This window comes from Ochotona princeps, chromosome 2 (genome assembly GCF_030435755.1).
Source record: "Ochotona princeps isolate mOchPri1 chromosome 2, mOchPri1.hap1, whole genome shotgun sequence".
Lineage (NCBI taxonomy): Eukaryota > Metazoa > Chordata > Mammalia > Lagomorpha > Ochotonidae > Ochotona > Ochotona princeps.
In genome coordinates, this window is record NC_080833.1 from 164707610 (window position 1) to 164724989 (window position 17380).

The 17380-nt window shown below is 43.1% G+C and overlaps 1 protein-coding gene and 1 long non-coding RNA gene across 2 annotated transcripts; both read right to left on the minus strand.

Moving 5' to 3' along the window:
- Positions 1-1124: 1124 nt before the first annotated feature.
- LOC131479638 (rho GTPase-activating protein 20-like) lies at positions 1125-9812 on the minus strand. The gene is made up of 3 exons (XM_058660992.1): positions 9245-9812; positions 7630-7791; positions 1125-1263 (listed from the first exon to the last, which is right to left on the minus strand). The coding sequence occupies exons 1-3, from the start codon at positions 9350-9352 to the stop codon at positions 1153-1155; spliced, it is 381 nt and encodes a 126-aa protein (XP_058516975.1). The 5' UTR covers positions 9353-9812; the 3' UTR covers positions 1125-1152.
- A 1622-nt stretch (positions 9813-11434) lies between these two features.
- On the minus strand, positions 11435-17027 carry LOC131479639 (uncharacterized). Its single transcript, XR_009245017.1, has 3 exons — positions 16951-17027; positions 12971-13037; positions 11435-11559 (listed from the first exon to the last, which is right to left on the minus strand). It is a non-coding gene; the product is annotated as an uncharacterized LOC131479639 (long non-coding RNA).
- Between the last annotated feature and the right edge of the window lie 353 nt (positions 17028-17380).

Consider the following 17380-nt stretch of genomic DNA (forward strand, 5'->3'; position numbering starts at 1 on the left):
GACACGAAAACCCCTATTTCCTTCTGTAATGGTATGGAAGTTTCTTCCCTACATTTTAGCAGCTCACATTTCTGTTTCCTCTTAATATAGAATAAATGACCCTGGCATTCTAGAAGGGTGTATGGCATCTTTCATTTGTAAACTTTGGCTCATCACAATGGAAATGGGGCACATCATTACCTTTTTAAGTAATTCAGTTTCCAGGGATGAGTTCGTTGATGTTGATTCCCAAAGGTAAAATATGCTTGGTGTGATTGAAACTGCTAACTCTGATGCACTCATCATATTGAAAGATGCATTCTCCGAGATCTCATATAAACAAGAGCACAATTCCTTGAGTATATCCAGATTACATACAGGCAGATTTTGTAAGAGCCTAAACACATACACACACACACATACAAAAAAATACAGTCACTTTCTTGCTGAAGTAGTGGGTACAGAGAAAGGGAATAGGGTATTTGGACTTCCAGTGACTTAGTTCAATGAAAATACAGACAAATTGAGAAATAGGGCTTAATGATAGCACAGGGTTTGTTGTTGTTAAAATCAAGATGTGTTTTCACTTGAGAGAACTTTGTTAATAGCCCATTTACACGAGTGTACAAAAATGGTTGTTGTACTCCAGAATGGGTGACGAGGTTACTGAGGAAGTCCAACAGCATTTGAATTGCAAACAGTGTACTTTGTAATGTAGCAGTGAAGGAATGCTGTCTCAAGGCAATAATTAAAACAACAAAGCAAAAATCACATTCAAGCTATGAGTTCCAGCAAAAGTGCTTGATTGATGTCAATTCTTTAAGCGCACATAAAGTTGTCCACCTGATCAATATTGGGAAAATGTTAGTAAGACCAATTGCTCTTGCAGCAAGTCTTTGAGATCAGTGAGATTCTTCCTCATCAATGTGATATTCAGAATGTATACAACTCCCAAGTCTGCACAGCACTGCCATGTGGTATGAAATAAAAAGTCAATGGGTTAATGTGGCACAGTCTACCCATCTTCTAATTCTTTGTGTGTGCGATTATGGGAACCCCTTTCAAAGTGCACATTCTGGTAGTGGTTAAAACTCGAAAGCAGAAACTACTATTTTTCTCAAACTGTGTTGGCTGTATTTTGAAACATGTCAGGAGTCAATGTTAATTATATAATCACCTCTTGATCTCCGTGGCTTTCTCTTCATCCTGTTTGTCAAGAACACTAATCCACTTACAGTACAGTTGTTTCATAAAAATAGTACTGGGGATCAGTCGAAGACAATCCTTAAGGAGATGAAAAAAGAATCATAAACATTTGTTGACAAATATGGTTTGGAGCAAGTGTAGAAGTAACATTTCATTGTAACATTCATTTTTATCACAATTTTCTAGAAACTCCAACTGTGACCTCTCTAAAGCTTAGCTTGCCATTTACACCAATGTGTACATCCAGAAATGGGTGCTTGGATTTCTTCTGACTAAAATGATATGTGTGAAATCAGATTCTAGAAAGTTCTGGGAGGGAAGACAAAGTCCTTTATCGTCTACATCTTCTTTGGGGCATAACTACAGCAGTGTGTTAACCTGTTGCCAGGAAACTCGGCAGTCCAAATCAGGACATATCAATTTCTGGGTACTCCACTTCTGTTCCAGCTCCTTACTAATGTGTGTGAGAATGCCGTAAATATTAATTGCCCAATTGCTTGGGACCCTGACACTCACATCAGAGACTTAGATGGAGTTCCGGTTTCCGAGCTTCAGCTTAGCCCAACCCAGTCAAGCCCAGTACATGATGGTCAACTGGGGAGTGAACAGTCATACAATAATGATCTTCACGTGTATGTGCATGTGTGTGTCTATGCACACACAAATGCATTTGTGCTCTCATATGTGTATTACTTGAAACATGAAAAAAAATCAATATTTGGAAGATGAAGTGCCAGGGAGAGACAGAAACTGATAGAATGAGAGACCTCCCATACACTGTTTTTTTCTGCATGTAGCCACACTGGCCAGGCCAAAACAGGGCCATGTGAAGCCAGGAGCTCTGACACGTGAGTCACACGGACCTGAGTATTTGGGCCATCTTTTATCGCTTCCCAAGTACCCCGAGTGTGTGTAGGAAGGGACTCACCATCTCTGAATAACCATAGGAATATGGGATGACTTGGGAATTTCTGGGTCTGCTGAGCACTGCATTTTCATGAATGTGGGATAGGTAGCCTCTCTGGACTTGCCTGGGCTTCCGAGCTAACAGGGTGTTAAAAAACCACACTGACCCAAGGAGATCACAGAAATGATATTTGCAACTACACCTCTGCTCCTAGGTTGCGCAAGGGCAAATTCAGTTGGATGCTTCCATTTATTTGTGGTCTGGACCAACTCTCCAGGTGATTCACATTGTATTTACCCAGAGTCACACTACAACACTTGCAGAAGGCTAAATATCACATCTTTTTTAAAAAAGTGTGGCATCAGTTTCATGTGTGTTCCTCAGAATGGACAGTGCAAACTTGTGATTACCCTATCTAGAATATATTGTCATGATTTCAGCAAACTACTGGTAGTTTATAGCTCATTACAGAACTGTTGCTTCTTATCATATGGCATTATGCGGAGGTTAAGAGAAAACGCTAGGATAATAAATTTCCCAAATTTACAGTGTTTGTGTAAATTTTTTTAAATTATTTCATTTTATGACACAGTTTCACAGATGCTGGCATTTTCCCAGCCCCAGTTTGTGCAATTATTAAGTAACAGATTTTGGTTTCACAGTTGCTAAAATTACCCACAATTCAATTTGGCTTTTGTTCCATTATATCTGCCTATAGAAACCCCGATAATAATTGTGATTTCATTGTACACTTAAGATAAATGTACATTTTATATCTTTTATGCTTTCTTAGAAAAAAATCTGTTTATTTGAAATGGAAAATTACAGACAGAAGGGGAGAGAAAGATTTTCCATCTGCTGGTTTGCTCCCCAAATGGTAGTAACATCCAAGAATGGGCCATGTCAAAGCCGGGATACAGGAAATTCATCTGAGTCTCCCACATGGGTGCACAAGCGCTCTCACTAGGGCTGTCTTCCACTGATTCCCCAGGTGATGAACAGGAAGAGGAACGTCAAGCAAAACAATGAGAATCTGAACCATTCCCCATATAGAATGCTGACCCTGCAGGTGACAGCTGCACCAAGTGTCAATGCCGCCTCTCGTTTGAGTTTTTAGAATTTTTTTTATTCTTTTATTTTAATAATCTTTAATAGTTGATTAGAGCACAAAGGGTCAAGGGTTACAGGAGAGTGTGTAAGACCATTGTTTCCACATTTTATGTGTGTGTGTGTATATCTGGGGTAAGGGGGAGATAAATGGAGGCGCCCCATCCGGCCTCCCACCACATCCCAGGGTCCCCAACACGAAGCATGCTCCGAGGGCACTGCTCAAGTAGTTTTTATAGTTCAACAGTTCTGAATTGCTGCCAATCTCGCCATTCCAATATGATGAAATCTCTCCAGAATCCACTGGCTGACACAGCCCACTTTACACTTGATCTTAGCCAAAACGCCAAGAAGCGATATAGCCCACCTTAGAGTCTCCGTTTGCCCATATCTTCAATGCCAATGTGTGGCTGGAGTAGAGGATCTATTTGTTCTGTCCTCCATCCTCTGTTCTGGTACTAAGTGTCCTCTGCAGGTTCCAATAGACTGCCATATCCTCCATAATCTTTAATCAACTATTAAAGATTATGCTGTCCACTGTTCTGTCTGAGTCTCTGAGGAGGCTCAGCTTTGACACATGCACTCCATGGTCAGACCACGGAACCTGCAATTCTCTTCATGATTGGGGTTCTGAAATCAGCAGTTCAGTTGGAGGAATCCCCAAAGAATGTTTGTTTGAAGTGATCCCAGACCTGATTATTGTGTGTGAATGTCAATACAGGGTCTGGCACAGTCCATCACTCCTATCAGCTTATACATATGCTGGTGGTTGCAACCGCTGGGTCAGTTCTGTCTCCAGCCCTGTCTTCCACGCGAACCAATGGGTGGTCAAGCCTGATTCTGTCCACTTCACACTCGGCCCTCACGCAAACCAGTGGGAGCTGCAGCCTAGTTAGGGCAACTCCCAATATCCCCCACCAGGCCTGCCCCCTACCCTGGTTCCCATGCTTGCCAGTATGTACCGCTGACTTGTCCAGTCTGTCCCACATCCCATTCAGCTTTTATACATGTTAATGGGCACTGATGCTTAGTTCAACCCAACAAGTCCCACTATCCAGCCCACATACATACTGGCAGGTGCTGTTCTGTCTAGCCACCCCTGCCCCAGTCCTGGTTTTCATGTTCTCCAGCAGGGAGTGGTAACGCCCAGTATTTCCCTACTGGGCCACTTCCACTCCTGAAACATACACTCTCCAGGTGGTTCTGCAGTTTAATTTGACAGAATTAGCCCCCAGTGCCAGCCTCTGACAGCTGATGCTGTGGCAAAGCCCAACCAACCCTCACCCACTCTAATTTATGCTTGCATCAGTAGGAACAGTCAGCTCAGCCTGGCCTTCCCCTGATCTAGCTCACATGAGGCCGACAGGTGTTGTAGCTCTGCCTGGTCTGGTCTACCCCCATCCCAACTCACGCTCCAGTGGGAGTGGCTGTCCAGCAGGGGAGCCCTCCACATTTCTCCTGCCAGCTTTGCCCCCTCCCTTCCTGGTTCTCACTTGTGCTGGTTGGGTGCTGAGGCACAGTCTGGCATAGCACCCCTCGCATCAACATTTGCTAGTGGGTGCTGAAGCCTGTCCTGACCCAACCCACCCCCAATTCCAGCTGATGCTGGTGGGGGTTACAGCCTATCCCAGCCCAGCAGGCACCCAGTCCCAGCCGTAATGTGTACTGCTATATGTTGCAACCAAACCTGGCCTGGACCCACACTCTATTCTGGTGCTCGGATTTGCCAGCAGGTGGTGTGAATTGGTTCAGCCTTGTGTCCCCCTGATCTACGCCAAATGTATGTCGGCAGGTACCTTTCCCTGCTCTGGTCGGGGCCACTACCTATCGTGGTTCTTGTGCTCACCTGCAGGGACTGTGTCCCGACAGAGGAGTTTCCCAAGCTCCTCCTCAGAACCTCTCCCAGTGCCAGATCTTGTGCATACTGGTGGGTCCATGGGTCAGCCCTACTTAGTCCACCTCCTGCCCTGGCAATAACAGTGGCCTTTCCTGACCGGCCTTCAACCCATTCCAGTTCTTACTGTTGGATGTTTCAGCCCAGCCAAGGTTCATCCATACCCAGACACTGCTCACACTTGGCTCAGTAGAGGCAGAGACCTAACCTAGTCTGTCCTGCACCCAGTCCCAGGCCCCAGTGCCAAGAGACACTGCAGCCATACCCACAGCCCTCACTTTGGTCCCCACACTCACCAGTGGGAACTGCAACCCAGCGAGGGTGTCCTCTTAGCCCCCCAAACAGGCCTGTTCCCAGCCATAGATTACATGTGTGCCAGTGGTTGCTCTGACCCAGCTAGGCATAGCCCCTCACACAGGTGAGGCCTTTGCCTTAGATGCTGTGGCCTAGCATCCCTGGCTCACGCAAACCAGTAGGTGTAAGAGCCTAGCTCGGCATGACCTGTGCTCCAATCTGATTTATATTCTTCCTTGTGAGTTAAGGTTTATTCAGCCCTGCCCAGTCTGCCCCCTTCCATAACCAACCTACACATTAGCCAGTCATTGGAGGTACTTTGCCCAGCTTGCCCAACCCCAGGCCTGGACCATGTGATCATCAGTAAGAGCTGTGACCCAATAGGAGAGTTTCCCAAGTTCTTCCACTTGACCCACTCCCAGACCCAGATCTGATACATGCCAGTGGATGTTAGACCAGTGCCTGGCATAGTCTACCCTTCCATTTTGGCCTGTATAAGCTAGTGAATGTTGCAGCCCAGCCCATCAGATACCCTGTTTTAGGATGCACAATTGGGTGCTGCTGCCTTCACCTGCCAAGACTATTGTTGGTTCCTTTACCCATGAGTGATGGCAGGTTCCATGGTCACACCTAGCTCAGCCCATCACCAACCCAACCAACAAGCTAACCGGCAGGACTTGTATTTCCACAGGGTGGGGCCCACATTCTCCACAAAATTGTCAGAAATGCAGAGAGAGGGAGACACACAAATATAACAAACACAAAGAGTGAGAGAAGGTAGGGAGAGATAGATGCACTAAGAGAGAAGGAAAGGGAAAGGAAAGACAGACAGACAGACAGAGAGAGGGAGAGAGGGAGGGAGGGAGGGAGGGAGGGAGGGAGGGAGAGAGAGAGAGAGAGAGAGAGAGAGAGAGAGAGAGAGAGAGAGAGAGAGATCATGCATAGACAAATGAGGATAATACCAAAGTATTAAGGTCAGGCCTAGTCTAATGCCAGAAGCTAAGAGCTGTATTCTTGTCTCCCACAGGGATGGCAAGGAGATCAGTACTTTAGCTGTGTTTTTCTGACTTCTGAGAGGCATTAACAGGATTATCCAGCCAAAACACAGCAGGGCTCCAACTGGTGCTCTGATGTGGATTGACAGCCACCCAAGCCCCAACATTCCACAACACTCAACATTTTTAGAATTCTAACCTTGCTTTGCCTGTTGTAGGCACTTTCACAATCTTTTGATCTAAACTTTGTGATCAGGACTGGCTACTATGCAAACACAACTATGAGTACTTGCTTAAGTACAGTAAGAATGAACATAAGATACCAATGGGGGTTGGCACTGAGGCAGCTCTAAGCAGTCCTTCTTAAGTACCTGTCAAGCAAAGGGCATGAGACTGGGAAAGAGCCACGATGAAATCAAGGCACCTCTTCTTTGCGTCTAGATGTATTTTAATTCATTTTATGGTAGACGTTTGTGTAATGTAGAAAACCCCTAGAGTGGTTTTCAACAGCTTCAAATGAGGTGTGTTTGGAAAAGTTTGATGTCATAAGCAAAGTACTATCAAATTCAGGGCCCGGCGGCGTGGCCTAGCGGCTAAAGTCCTCGCCTTGAAAGCCCCGGGTTCCCATATGGGCGTCGGTTCTAATCCCGGCAGCTCCACTTCCCATCCAGCTCCCTGCTTGTGGCCTGGGAAAGCAGTCGAGGACGGCCCAAAGCTTTGGGACACTGCACCCACGTGGGAGACCCAGAAGAGGTTCCTGGTTCCCAGCTTCGGATCAGCGTGTGCCGGCCCGTTGCGGCTCACTTGGGGAGTGAATCATCAGACGGAAGATCTTCCTCTCTGTCTCTCCTCCTCTCTGTATATCCGGCTTTCCAATAATAATAAATCTTTAAAAAAAAAAAAAGTACTATCAAATTTAGCATATACAGGAGGATTGTTTTGGCCAAACTTTCATATGAATAATCAGGATTTGGAAGACCCTTTTGTATTAGAAACTATGGTAGCATTACTTTGCATAGAGTGTGCAGATGCAGACAGCAGGAGCAGGTTTTGAAAACTAGGGAAGCCTAACATGCGTCTGTCCAATGAAGGAAGCAGCTACCTACAGTTTGGAATTTCTGATGCTTTCTTTGATTTCTTGGATGCTTAGTCAATCGGGCCAATCACTGTTCTTGAGCTGCCATGATAAATGAAACCCTTCACACAGCTTCCTTACTATGCATGGATGATAACACACCTCTCCCTACCTTTAATAAAGCGGCTACGACGAGTGGAGATTCATTAGCCCAATCAAATACTCCTCCAAGCATAACTCTTTCCTTCAGGGACAGAAATGATTTTATGTTGTCAATCTTATGAAAAACATCCTTTGTCTGTGGCCCCTTTTCCTTCAAAACATGAAGCATCTCCTGTGGCAAAGAAAAAAGACAGCAAATTATAGAACATTTCATAACCACCAGCCCAGATGATGGGACTACACCTGTGGGGAACAACAGACACGAGATGTGAATTAACATGGCAAGAGCTGATGGATGGAAAGGAAGGAAATTTGTCTCAGTGGCTCTAAATATATTTTCCAATCGCCCATCTAATCTGTGCACATACACCTAATGGTTTTTGACTGATTTTAACCTTATTTTCCAGTACAGGAAACAAAACTGTAAAACCAAAACATTTTTCAAGCATTTAACAGCTTTATCTCTACTATTTACACTGCCACTCTCATTGTTTCTCAACTAGGAAAACATTATTGCCACACTTGTTGCCATCAACTCAACCTTCTCTCAATGACTATGGGCTGCCCTGCTGCTTCCTATAGTTGTCTACACTCATTTAAAACCAGGGAGGGCCCAGCACAGTAGCATAGTGGCTAAAGTCCTCACCTTGCACACACCAGGATCCCATATGGGCACCAGTTCTAATCTCAGCAGCCTCGTTACCCATTCACCTCCCTGTTTGTGGCTTTGGAAAGCGGTCAAGGACAGCCCAAAGCCTTGGGACCCTGCACCCACATGGGAGACCTGGAAGAAGCTCCTGGAATAAAAAATTAATCCTTAAAAAAAAACCAGGATGAATGTCCACACATGGCAAGATGGCTTCTTTGCGTGCCCATCCTACTAGATTTCATTTCCTTCTGCTTCACAGTCAAACCACCATGGGAATTTGTCCTTTATTAGGATCCTTTTTTTGCATGTGACCTTGGACATAATATGTTACCTGACTGATGCGTTCCTTTTATCCATTAAGGATATAATCTTAATGAAGACCCTAGGAACTCCATGAACTTGTATATGGTGCAAGGCCTAGCGTAACATCTAGCATGCACCTAAACTGATAAATTCCTTCCCACTCAGGATGCTTCTCTCTATATCCAGGAGAGTGTAAGCAAATACATTGGACAATCAGCCAACGTGCTTTCTGCCTAATAAAAATCCTCATTGGAAAGAACACACGCCAAGTCCCGTGGATTTTATTTGATATATTTTCTCACAATGGGAGTATAAATACATTGCAGGATAATGCTTTGAGGAATCTGAAATACAAATCAAGCTCATGTGAATGAGGTTGAGTGAGAAGTCTGAGTCATCTAGACAAAGGAATGGGGGAACATTTCAAGAAAGAGGTTAGAAGATGCAGTGTGGATGGGAAATCACAGGGATTTTGGCTTTGGTGAGCAGGTTACTGGAGGACATTGCTGAAACCAGTGAAGTAGATAGCTTATCATTTTTTCCTGTTGTGTTTCAAGTAAGGCTGCAATACCTAATTGGGTTGTGCTTGTATTTGAGGTCAGAATAAGACAGCCTGTCAGTCAAAGCCAGTGGTTGACAAAGACTTGCCTTCAGAAGAGCGAATGACACCTACCAAAATTATTCTTGCAAGGTCATCCATTTGAAGCACATTGAACTCCACAGATGAATCGGCGTCCTGTGGAGGATCATTTTGGATTGTGGTGGCACACCAGCAAGACATGCAGCTTCTGAGGAATCCTGAGGAGAAAGTGAAATTATTACAGGTACACTGTCAATGACAGATTCTCTTTCTACCTTTTCCATCGGACACATGTTTTTTGTCTGAATTAGAAAAGAGAAAAACAGAGGCATTTGCATGTACAAGTTCCTCTCATCCAAAATTAGCTATTTGTATCCATGTGGCATTAATGTGTTTTCCTGCAAATTTCCTGTAAGGTGGTAGTTAGGAGCCAGTGTTTAGCCTACTGCCTAAGATGCCTAAGACCCATATCAGAGAACCTCGTCTGATGCCTTCATAGGGTTCCAGTTCTAACTTCTTACAAATGCAGGCCCTGGCTAATACAATTGAATTTCTGCTTCTTGCAAGCGCAACATGGAATAAGTTCCAAAAATCTACTTCCAATCCCACCTCTCATAAGGGTGACATGGATAAGATCTCAGACTCCTGCCCTGACCCCAACACTGACGCTAATCCTGGTACAATCATGGCCATGCTGGCATTTACGGAGCAAAGAAAAAAATAGGAAGGCTCTGGCTGGCTCGCTCTCTCTCTCTCTCTCTCTCTTTCTGTGTGTGTGTCTCTCTTTCTGTCCAGCCCCTTAATCTAACAATCTATTGAATGGTAAAGACAGATACTTGAGGAAGCTTTTCAGGTTCCACTCTTCTGAAAGTGATACTTCTCAGATCACTTTTGCCTTTGCGGTGTGTGTATATCCTGCTTACTCAGTGGATTCAGGAGTCAGATCTCATTTGAAAATCTAGAAGAATTTCAAACCAAGGGTGTTTCATAATATACTTTCATGTTACATTGCCTTTTCTGAGATTTCCTGGCTGGGTCTTGGAGTAAAGAAACACTGTGAATTCACTCTATTCAGAGAGATCTGTGGCATGACACAAGCTGCCTGACCTAGTTCAATCATCCTCTGCCTCCCTCACCCTGCAGGGTTACAAAGATTAGGTTGTTCCCTGGTTGGTCTGATTTCATCTTCTACACACATCTCTTTATGAGTGTAAAACTACACAAACTAGGTTTTTAACTACTTATCAAGCTCTACCAAGTGCCCACTGAAAACAGCTTCCCATAGACAAGAAGATCATGAAGAAAACTTGAGTTTTGAATGTCTACTACTCAGATATTCATGTTTTGGTCATGAGGCACCTAAATGGTTTCCTGAGGTCATCCACTTATATTTAATATTGAAAAAGGCACCAGAGGAGCCAAGGTGCCGTGACATAGGGGAGTCACATTTCACCAAGTGTCTTTCACCAGCTATTCTTTGGCATTTCTGGGCTCCTGAATGCATCACCATCAGATAAAATTGGTGGGCAATCCTTATGATACTGAATCACAGAGCAAGCCAAATGAGCTCTGAGATATGTCGCTTCATCAGCCTAGATCCTCAGACCTTGAACCTTCAGGTTCACTCCACTTGCCACTTGCACAGCCTGATGTTACCTACACCTCACTGTACTGAGTAATGTAACGCGCTACTTGATTCACCACACCCCTGGGTAAAATTATTTCATTTCATAATAAGATGGCCTAAATAGGTCTAGACACCAGTCTTTTGCCACCAATGGAGACTCCATAGTCATTCTTCCTGGGATAACAGTCTCCACGTGGGCATGAAATCACACAGCAACCCAATACCAAGCATTCATAGTTCCACCATTTTGAAAAGAGGTAAGAAGAAATACATTCTCAAATGCAGACACCTGCTCCTGCAAGCTACCATGTTCAAATTTTTGCTTAAAACAGAAAACAGTTTCAACTGTGTGCCAGCCACCTGGTGTTCCTATTACTCACATGACTGTATTGTGTAAGTGTAACAACATAATCCATTACTTGCTTGTAGAATGTACTTAAATCATTCTGCCTTCAAATCATTTGTCTAAAGTTGAACCTCAGCAGGTGTGTCTCTACATGCTCATCCTCCCATACAGAGAATACCTCTGTGCTGTGAATTTGTTCTCAGGAATGCAGATATGCGCCAAGGACAGGCCTTTGCTGCTAACAAAAGCACTCACCACCCCTAAGGCGAGATCTTGGTTTCTCACGGCATTTCAAGACAAATTGCAATCGTCCAGACTTTAAGATCTTCGGGATGGCCTGCCGAAGGCTGGATGGAGAGGTGGACTTCTCCGGTGTACACTGATTGGGTGAAACCTCATGGTAGTGTTCTTGAATTACATATGGGTGCTCGTGACCTAGGCAGAGAAGAATCTCAATATACATCAGGCTGATAGTGATAAGTATAATCAAACACATCAATTGTCAGTGTGCACACTGCACTAACGGCAACTCGGGCTCTCCGGGCACTTTTGCAAGAAAGAAACTACATCCTCTGAGTGATTGTGTGCAACCTCTTTGGAAAGACTCTGCATAAAGGGGCTACCATAGCAGAGGACGTTTCCAAAGTCAAGAGAAAATGAAATAGAAACCCATTACCTAGTTTGGAAAGCATAGATACTTCAGTACACTGCATGGTGATGACTTCTGCAATGTTCATTGAAAGCATAGAAGGCCTTCTAATGCCCGTGTTGAGGCCAATGAGATCTTGCAACTCATGTGTAAAGATGCAATCATTTTCAACAAGCTATCACTTTCTATACTTTCTAATTACATAGACTGCTTTGTGCAGATATATGAGCAAACATCAGTGGCAAACATTAATAACTGGGTTATACATCTTATGAGTTACTGTGATCAAGAAACTTTCTCCCAAGATGTTAACTCATGGTAAGAGACTCTTTTCTAAGTTTCAGACCCATATCCAGCATATTCAACAGCATTGCAGCCATGGTTTGCTGCTACACTTCCTCCCCACAGTGGTCCTCTCTGGTGGTCTTCACAGCTAACAGACGGAGGGGTACGAAGTGTTGGAGACCCAGAGCTATCCTACCCAGTGTTTTACAGAGTGCAAGCAAAATCATTTTTATTAGACTTAAGAATACAGATGAAGTTTTAATACATGTGTAGTTTTAATATAAATATGCCTATGTGTATACCCATGTGTGTGAATATATACATATATATGGATAGGTATAGGATATTATACATGCATATGCATAAATATGCATTCATATTGTAGGAGCACATGCATGTGTGAATATGCATACAGATGCCTATGTATTTACACATGCACCTGTATGTATGTGCACACATACATATATGACAATGCATGTGAATATGCATATTTTATGTGTCTGTATACATATGGTCTCATAAATGAATTGTACAATAGAGGATAGCAGCCAAGAAGTGGATACATTGTCGTACGCATCACTACTCCCAATCAAGGAAAGACTCCCAGTGAAAGTGTTAAAGATATCTTGACAAAGATATGCTGGACATTTTCCCATTGTCTATACCTATGATGTCAAGACGCAGAACATAAACCTCCTTTCTGCTCCATCTATGATGAAAATTGATGAAAGAAGCCAGAGAACAGGTGCCTGGATCTGCCATGCAGTAAGCATGTGGTAAATCTGTTTTAAATGTGTGAATGATGATTGCAAGAGGCTCTTGGGGTATAATCTTAAGGAAAAACCATCAATACACAGGACTGAAAGTGCAATTTTGAACCAGTTAATTTCTTTGATTTTCCCGGACACTTACCCAGGAGTGGGAAGGGAGGCACGTTCTTTCCAGCATGCACCCACAGTTGGTAATCTTTTTCTGAGCCCTTGGAGACAAAAAAAAAGAACTAGGCCTCAAAGCATGTCTTCATGAGAGAACACTGAAAGACATAGTTCCTGAGCATTTTTGCATTCCCAAAGAAGAAAATAATTGGGATCAGTGGCGATGCCATTTGATCCATTGGAATGTGTGGCCATAGCTGTTAACAGAATTGACACCGGCCCTCAGAGACCCCAAGTGTGTGCCCCAGATACATGTCATATGACTTTTGATAAAGTCTTGGATCTGAGCCATTGCAACTCTGTCCAACAAAGTTAAATTCCTTAACACATTTATGCCAATACACTAATGAAGGTAAGTCTACTTCTGATCATTTTTCCCTCAGTCAGCCGACTCCTTGGAGAATAGTATGATTTCCTTTCCATGTCCTTGTCCACACACCAAGAATGTGTCTAAACAAAGTAATACCTGCATAACATCCTAAACTCAGTCATCCAAAAACAGCAGGCAAGTATCTAGATGACAATGAAGAGGACAGAAATGAGGATTCTTAGCTGGAGAACAGGCCACATGAAGAACAGGATTATCTATGCAATTCTAGAAACACCAGCTGAAACCAGCACATCTACATTACATTTTTGTTCAGCGATTTCAATTAATTTCAAGAGGGAGCAACTTAAAATAAAAAATCTAGAATAGATAGAGAACAACAAGGAAAGCTTAGAATCAGACAGGAAATGGTCAGCGTGGATTCACTTATACCTTACTAGGTGGGACACAAAGATTAGTTGCTCTGCACACTCCCCCTTAAACTGTTCTGCACCTAAACTGTTGACAAATGTCTTGTTAGAGTTATAGCCAGTCTAGACTACCCGAAAAAAAGCCAGGTTCAACAAAATTATGCTTCAACGCTATAAAATGCTAAACACTATAATGAAAATAGACATGAGACAGCTGAATAGTAATCTATAGCCATTTTAAGGTGTATAGAAACCAGTTGTATATAAACTAAAATTGAAATGTCAATGAAGAAGTCACAGGATGTGGTTAAGAGCTTGCATTTTTTTTTAACATATTGGTTACTCAATACTATGTCCACTAATTCCACAACATTATAAATTGTTGCTGATGTTATGTTGGGACTTTTAATTGATCGGGATGATACCCTGCCGGCTCTACCTTCAAACCAGAGATGGTCTCCCCAAGAAACCTTTGAACTTATCTGGACAATAGGATGCTGGACTTTATGCTTGGTATATACTTGCAATGAAGGAATCTCAACTGAACTTGAACTGTGGTAATGCAACAAGGTGGAGGAATCTACCATGGGGGGAGGGTTTGGGGAGGGGGGGAGAGGGCTTGGGGAGGCGGGGGAGAATCCCGGTGCCTATAAAACTGTCACATAATACAATGTAAAACTGTGTCACATAATGCAATGTAATTAATTAAAAAAAAAAACAAGATTCAAATGGCGTGATCATTTATCATCTTTCTGATAGCCTTCATTATCCATAAAATGCATTATCTTGCCATTGTGGAGTGCCCTGGGTGTGAAGGCTGTCTCTCACAAATGTGCACATACATACAGATCCATTGCCTAACCTTTTTCTGATAGCAGGAAAATCTAACCCAATGCTAGTTTGCAAGTATGGAACTCTTATGTGCAGTGTCTTCACTGGGACAGACAGACAAATGGGCACCACTCATCCATAAATTGAAAGAATTTGTTTCTGATGAGACTTTTCAACAAATAAAACTCGAACCATGGGGCCAGGCACAGTAGCCTTGCAGCTAAAATCCTCGCCTTGATTGCTCCAGAATCCCATACAGGCATCGGTTCTAATCCCGGCAGCCCCACTTCCCATCCAGCTCCCTGCCTGTGGCCTGAGAAAGCTGTGGAGGACTACCCAAAGCCTTGGGACCCTGCATTCGTGTGGCAGACCCAGAAGAAGCTCCTGGCTCCTGGCTTCGGATCTGCTCAGTCCTGGTCGTTGCGGCCGCTCGGGAAGTAAACCAGTGAATGGAAGATCTTTGTCTCTGTCTGACTTTGTGGTAAAAATAAATATTTTTTTAAAACTCTAGCCATTAAATAAAATTAACTCTAGTTAAATGTTGAAGCCATGTCACCAACCAGATTCATGTAACAACTCCCTCTCTTCCAAGGCTTAATTCTGAGTCAATCTTACTGAATAGTCATGTATTACTCATTAGACCTAAGTCCAGAGGTGTATTCTTTACTCAGTACACAGAAATTCAGCAATTTATCCTTCCTTTAAGTGTGTAACTTCATTGCAACATGGTGGCAATAACAGGCTTTTTATGCCAAACTCTGATCGCCCTCCGTCTTCATAAGGCTTGACTAGGATTCACATAGAGAAAACGGGAATAAAAATCTCAGAGCATGTCACGATAGTAGGGCGTTTTCACAGTTCCAGAGGACAGTTTTCAGGGCTCAACACTGGGCAAACTGTTCCTTATGTTACTTATGGAATGCATGCTCTTCAATGAGCAAGAACAGGGTTCAATGGTTGCAACATAAATGCCATTGTATCCATCAAGATGAACATAGCTTTGTAACTAGTGCTCATTTCAGGAAAAACATCAACAACATAGGCCAAACGTAGGAGTCTATAAAGGAGCAGACACTTAAAGGCAAAATTATCAGGGTGTCTGAGTCTGATCCAGGTCACTGGATCCAGGACACTCCCACTAGACTTCTGTTGCAAACCTGCCAGTGTGCATCCAACAGAGCAACACTTAGGACCCATGTATCTGGATTGCTATCACCCCCACGGAGTCTGGGAAGCATTTCTAAGCCCCAGGAATGAGCCCTCTTGCTGTTGTAAACATGTGAGGAGTGACTCCATGGTTGAGAATGCTCAACTACATGTGCTTGAATGTGTCTCTTTGAACAAAGGAAACTTAAAAAATAATGAATAAATCATGTAAGTGGTGATAACACACATTCCTCAGAAACCATGCTTTCACTCAAAATTTACCTTGTTCTTCACTGATTTTTTTAAGAGACACAAGGGATGTCATTGTCAAGATCAGTATCAAAAGCAGGATTCTATTCTCGCATTTTTATGACAAGACTTACAGTAAGAGACAGGATTTTAGTAGGTGGTTAAGATACCCGAGAACGGTATCACAATACCTGGGTTTCCATCCCAACTCTAGGTCCTGATTCTGACTTCCTGCAAGTACACACTCTGGGAGGCAACTGAGGACACCCAAGTATTTGGGTTCCTGTCAATTACTTGAGGTGCATCAATTACATCCTTGGCTCCAAATCTTAGCTCCAGAACATCTTTGGGCACTCCAGGCATCTGTAGACTGAACCAATATGTGGGAGACTCTCTCTCTCTTTCTCTCTCTCTCTCTCTCTCTTCTCTACTTGCTTTTCTCACTTCCTTCTCCGCCTCTGCATATACTCTGCTTCTCAAAAACTCCAAAACAAAAAGGCAGACACGCACTTTAGCGTTCTTTATGTTGAAACTCTGATATTGAGGGGTTGAATCAGCAGGTATGGAGTAAGTGGAATGACAGTAGACGGAAAGAGCAACCTACCACACAAGTCTATCACTTTGGTATTAGGATATAGGAAGCTGATAAAATGTTCCTTATCCATGTTTGTGAGATTGAGGGTAAAATAGATGGAAATAATCTGAAAGTATACCCACATTTTATTAAGCTACACCTTTCGGCTCATGCAAAATTTAAAATAAAAATGCCAGAGTGATGCCCATTCATAGAGAATTATATCTCTAATGCTTCCTACCTCGCGTGTGCATGTTTCTAGCGATAACATTCATCACATATGCAGTTGGTTTCTTACACACACAAGTATACAAACATACAAACTGTAGATGTGTGTCTATGTATCAAAGGCAATATGAAAATAAATTTATCTGAAAAAGTAAAGTTATTTAGCTGAAAATATCTTTCAGATTACTTACAGTTAATCCCAGTACTGGTAATGCCATACGAATAACATCCCTAACCGTGTCTAAAGTGTTAACGGTTACAATTGCAGACTGTAAAACAGAAAAGGAGAACATGAACTAGTGATAGAAATCTCTCAGCGTATCACATAATTATGAAATTCCAAGCCAGCTTTCTAAGGAAGTCTGAGGAATATCAAAGTAGATTGTATATAAAGCAGCAATGCCGACTGATAATTTATTTGGGTGACTTCGCATAACCCAAAGCCAGGAAAAAGAATCTTCAATGTGTAGTAAATACTTTAATGCGGTGCAGGAAGTATAACAGAAGTCCAAAGAGAAAGAACGTAAAATCAGGCAGAGCCCAGGGACTGATTCTCAGCACCGAGTTCTTTGCTTTGTAGAGGGGATTGATCTGCAAGCAAGGGCTGGGCCCTCTCCCCCG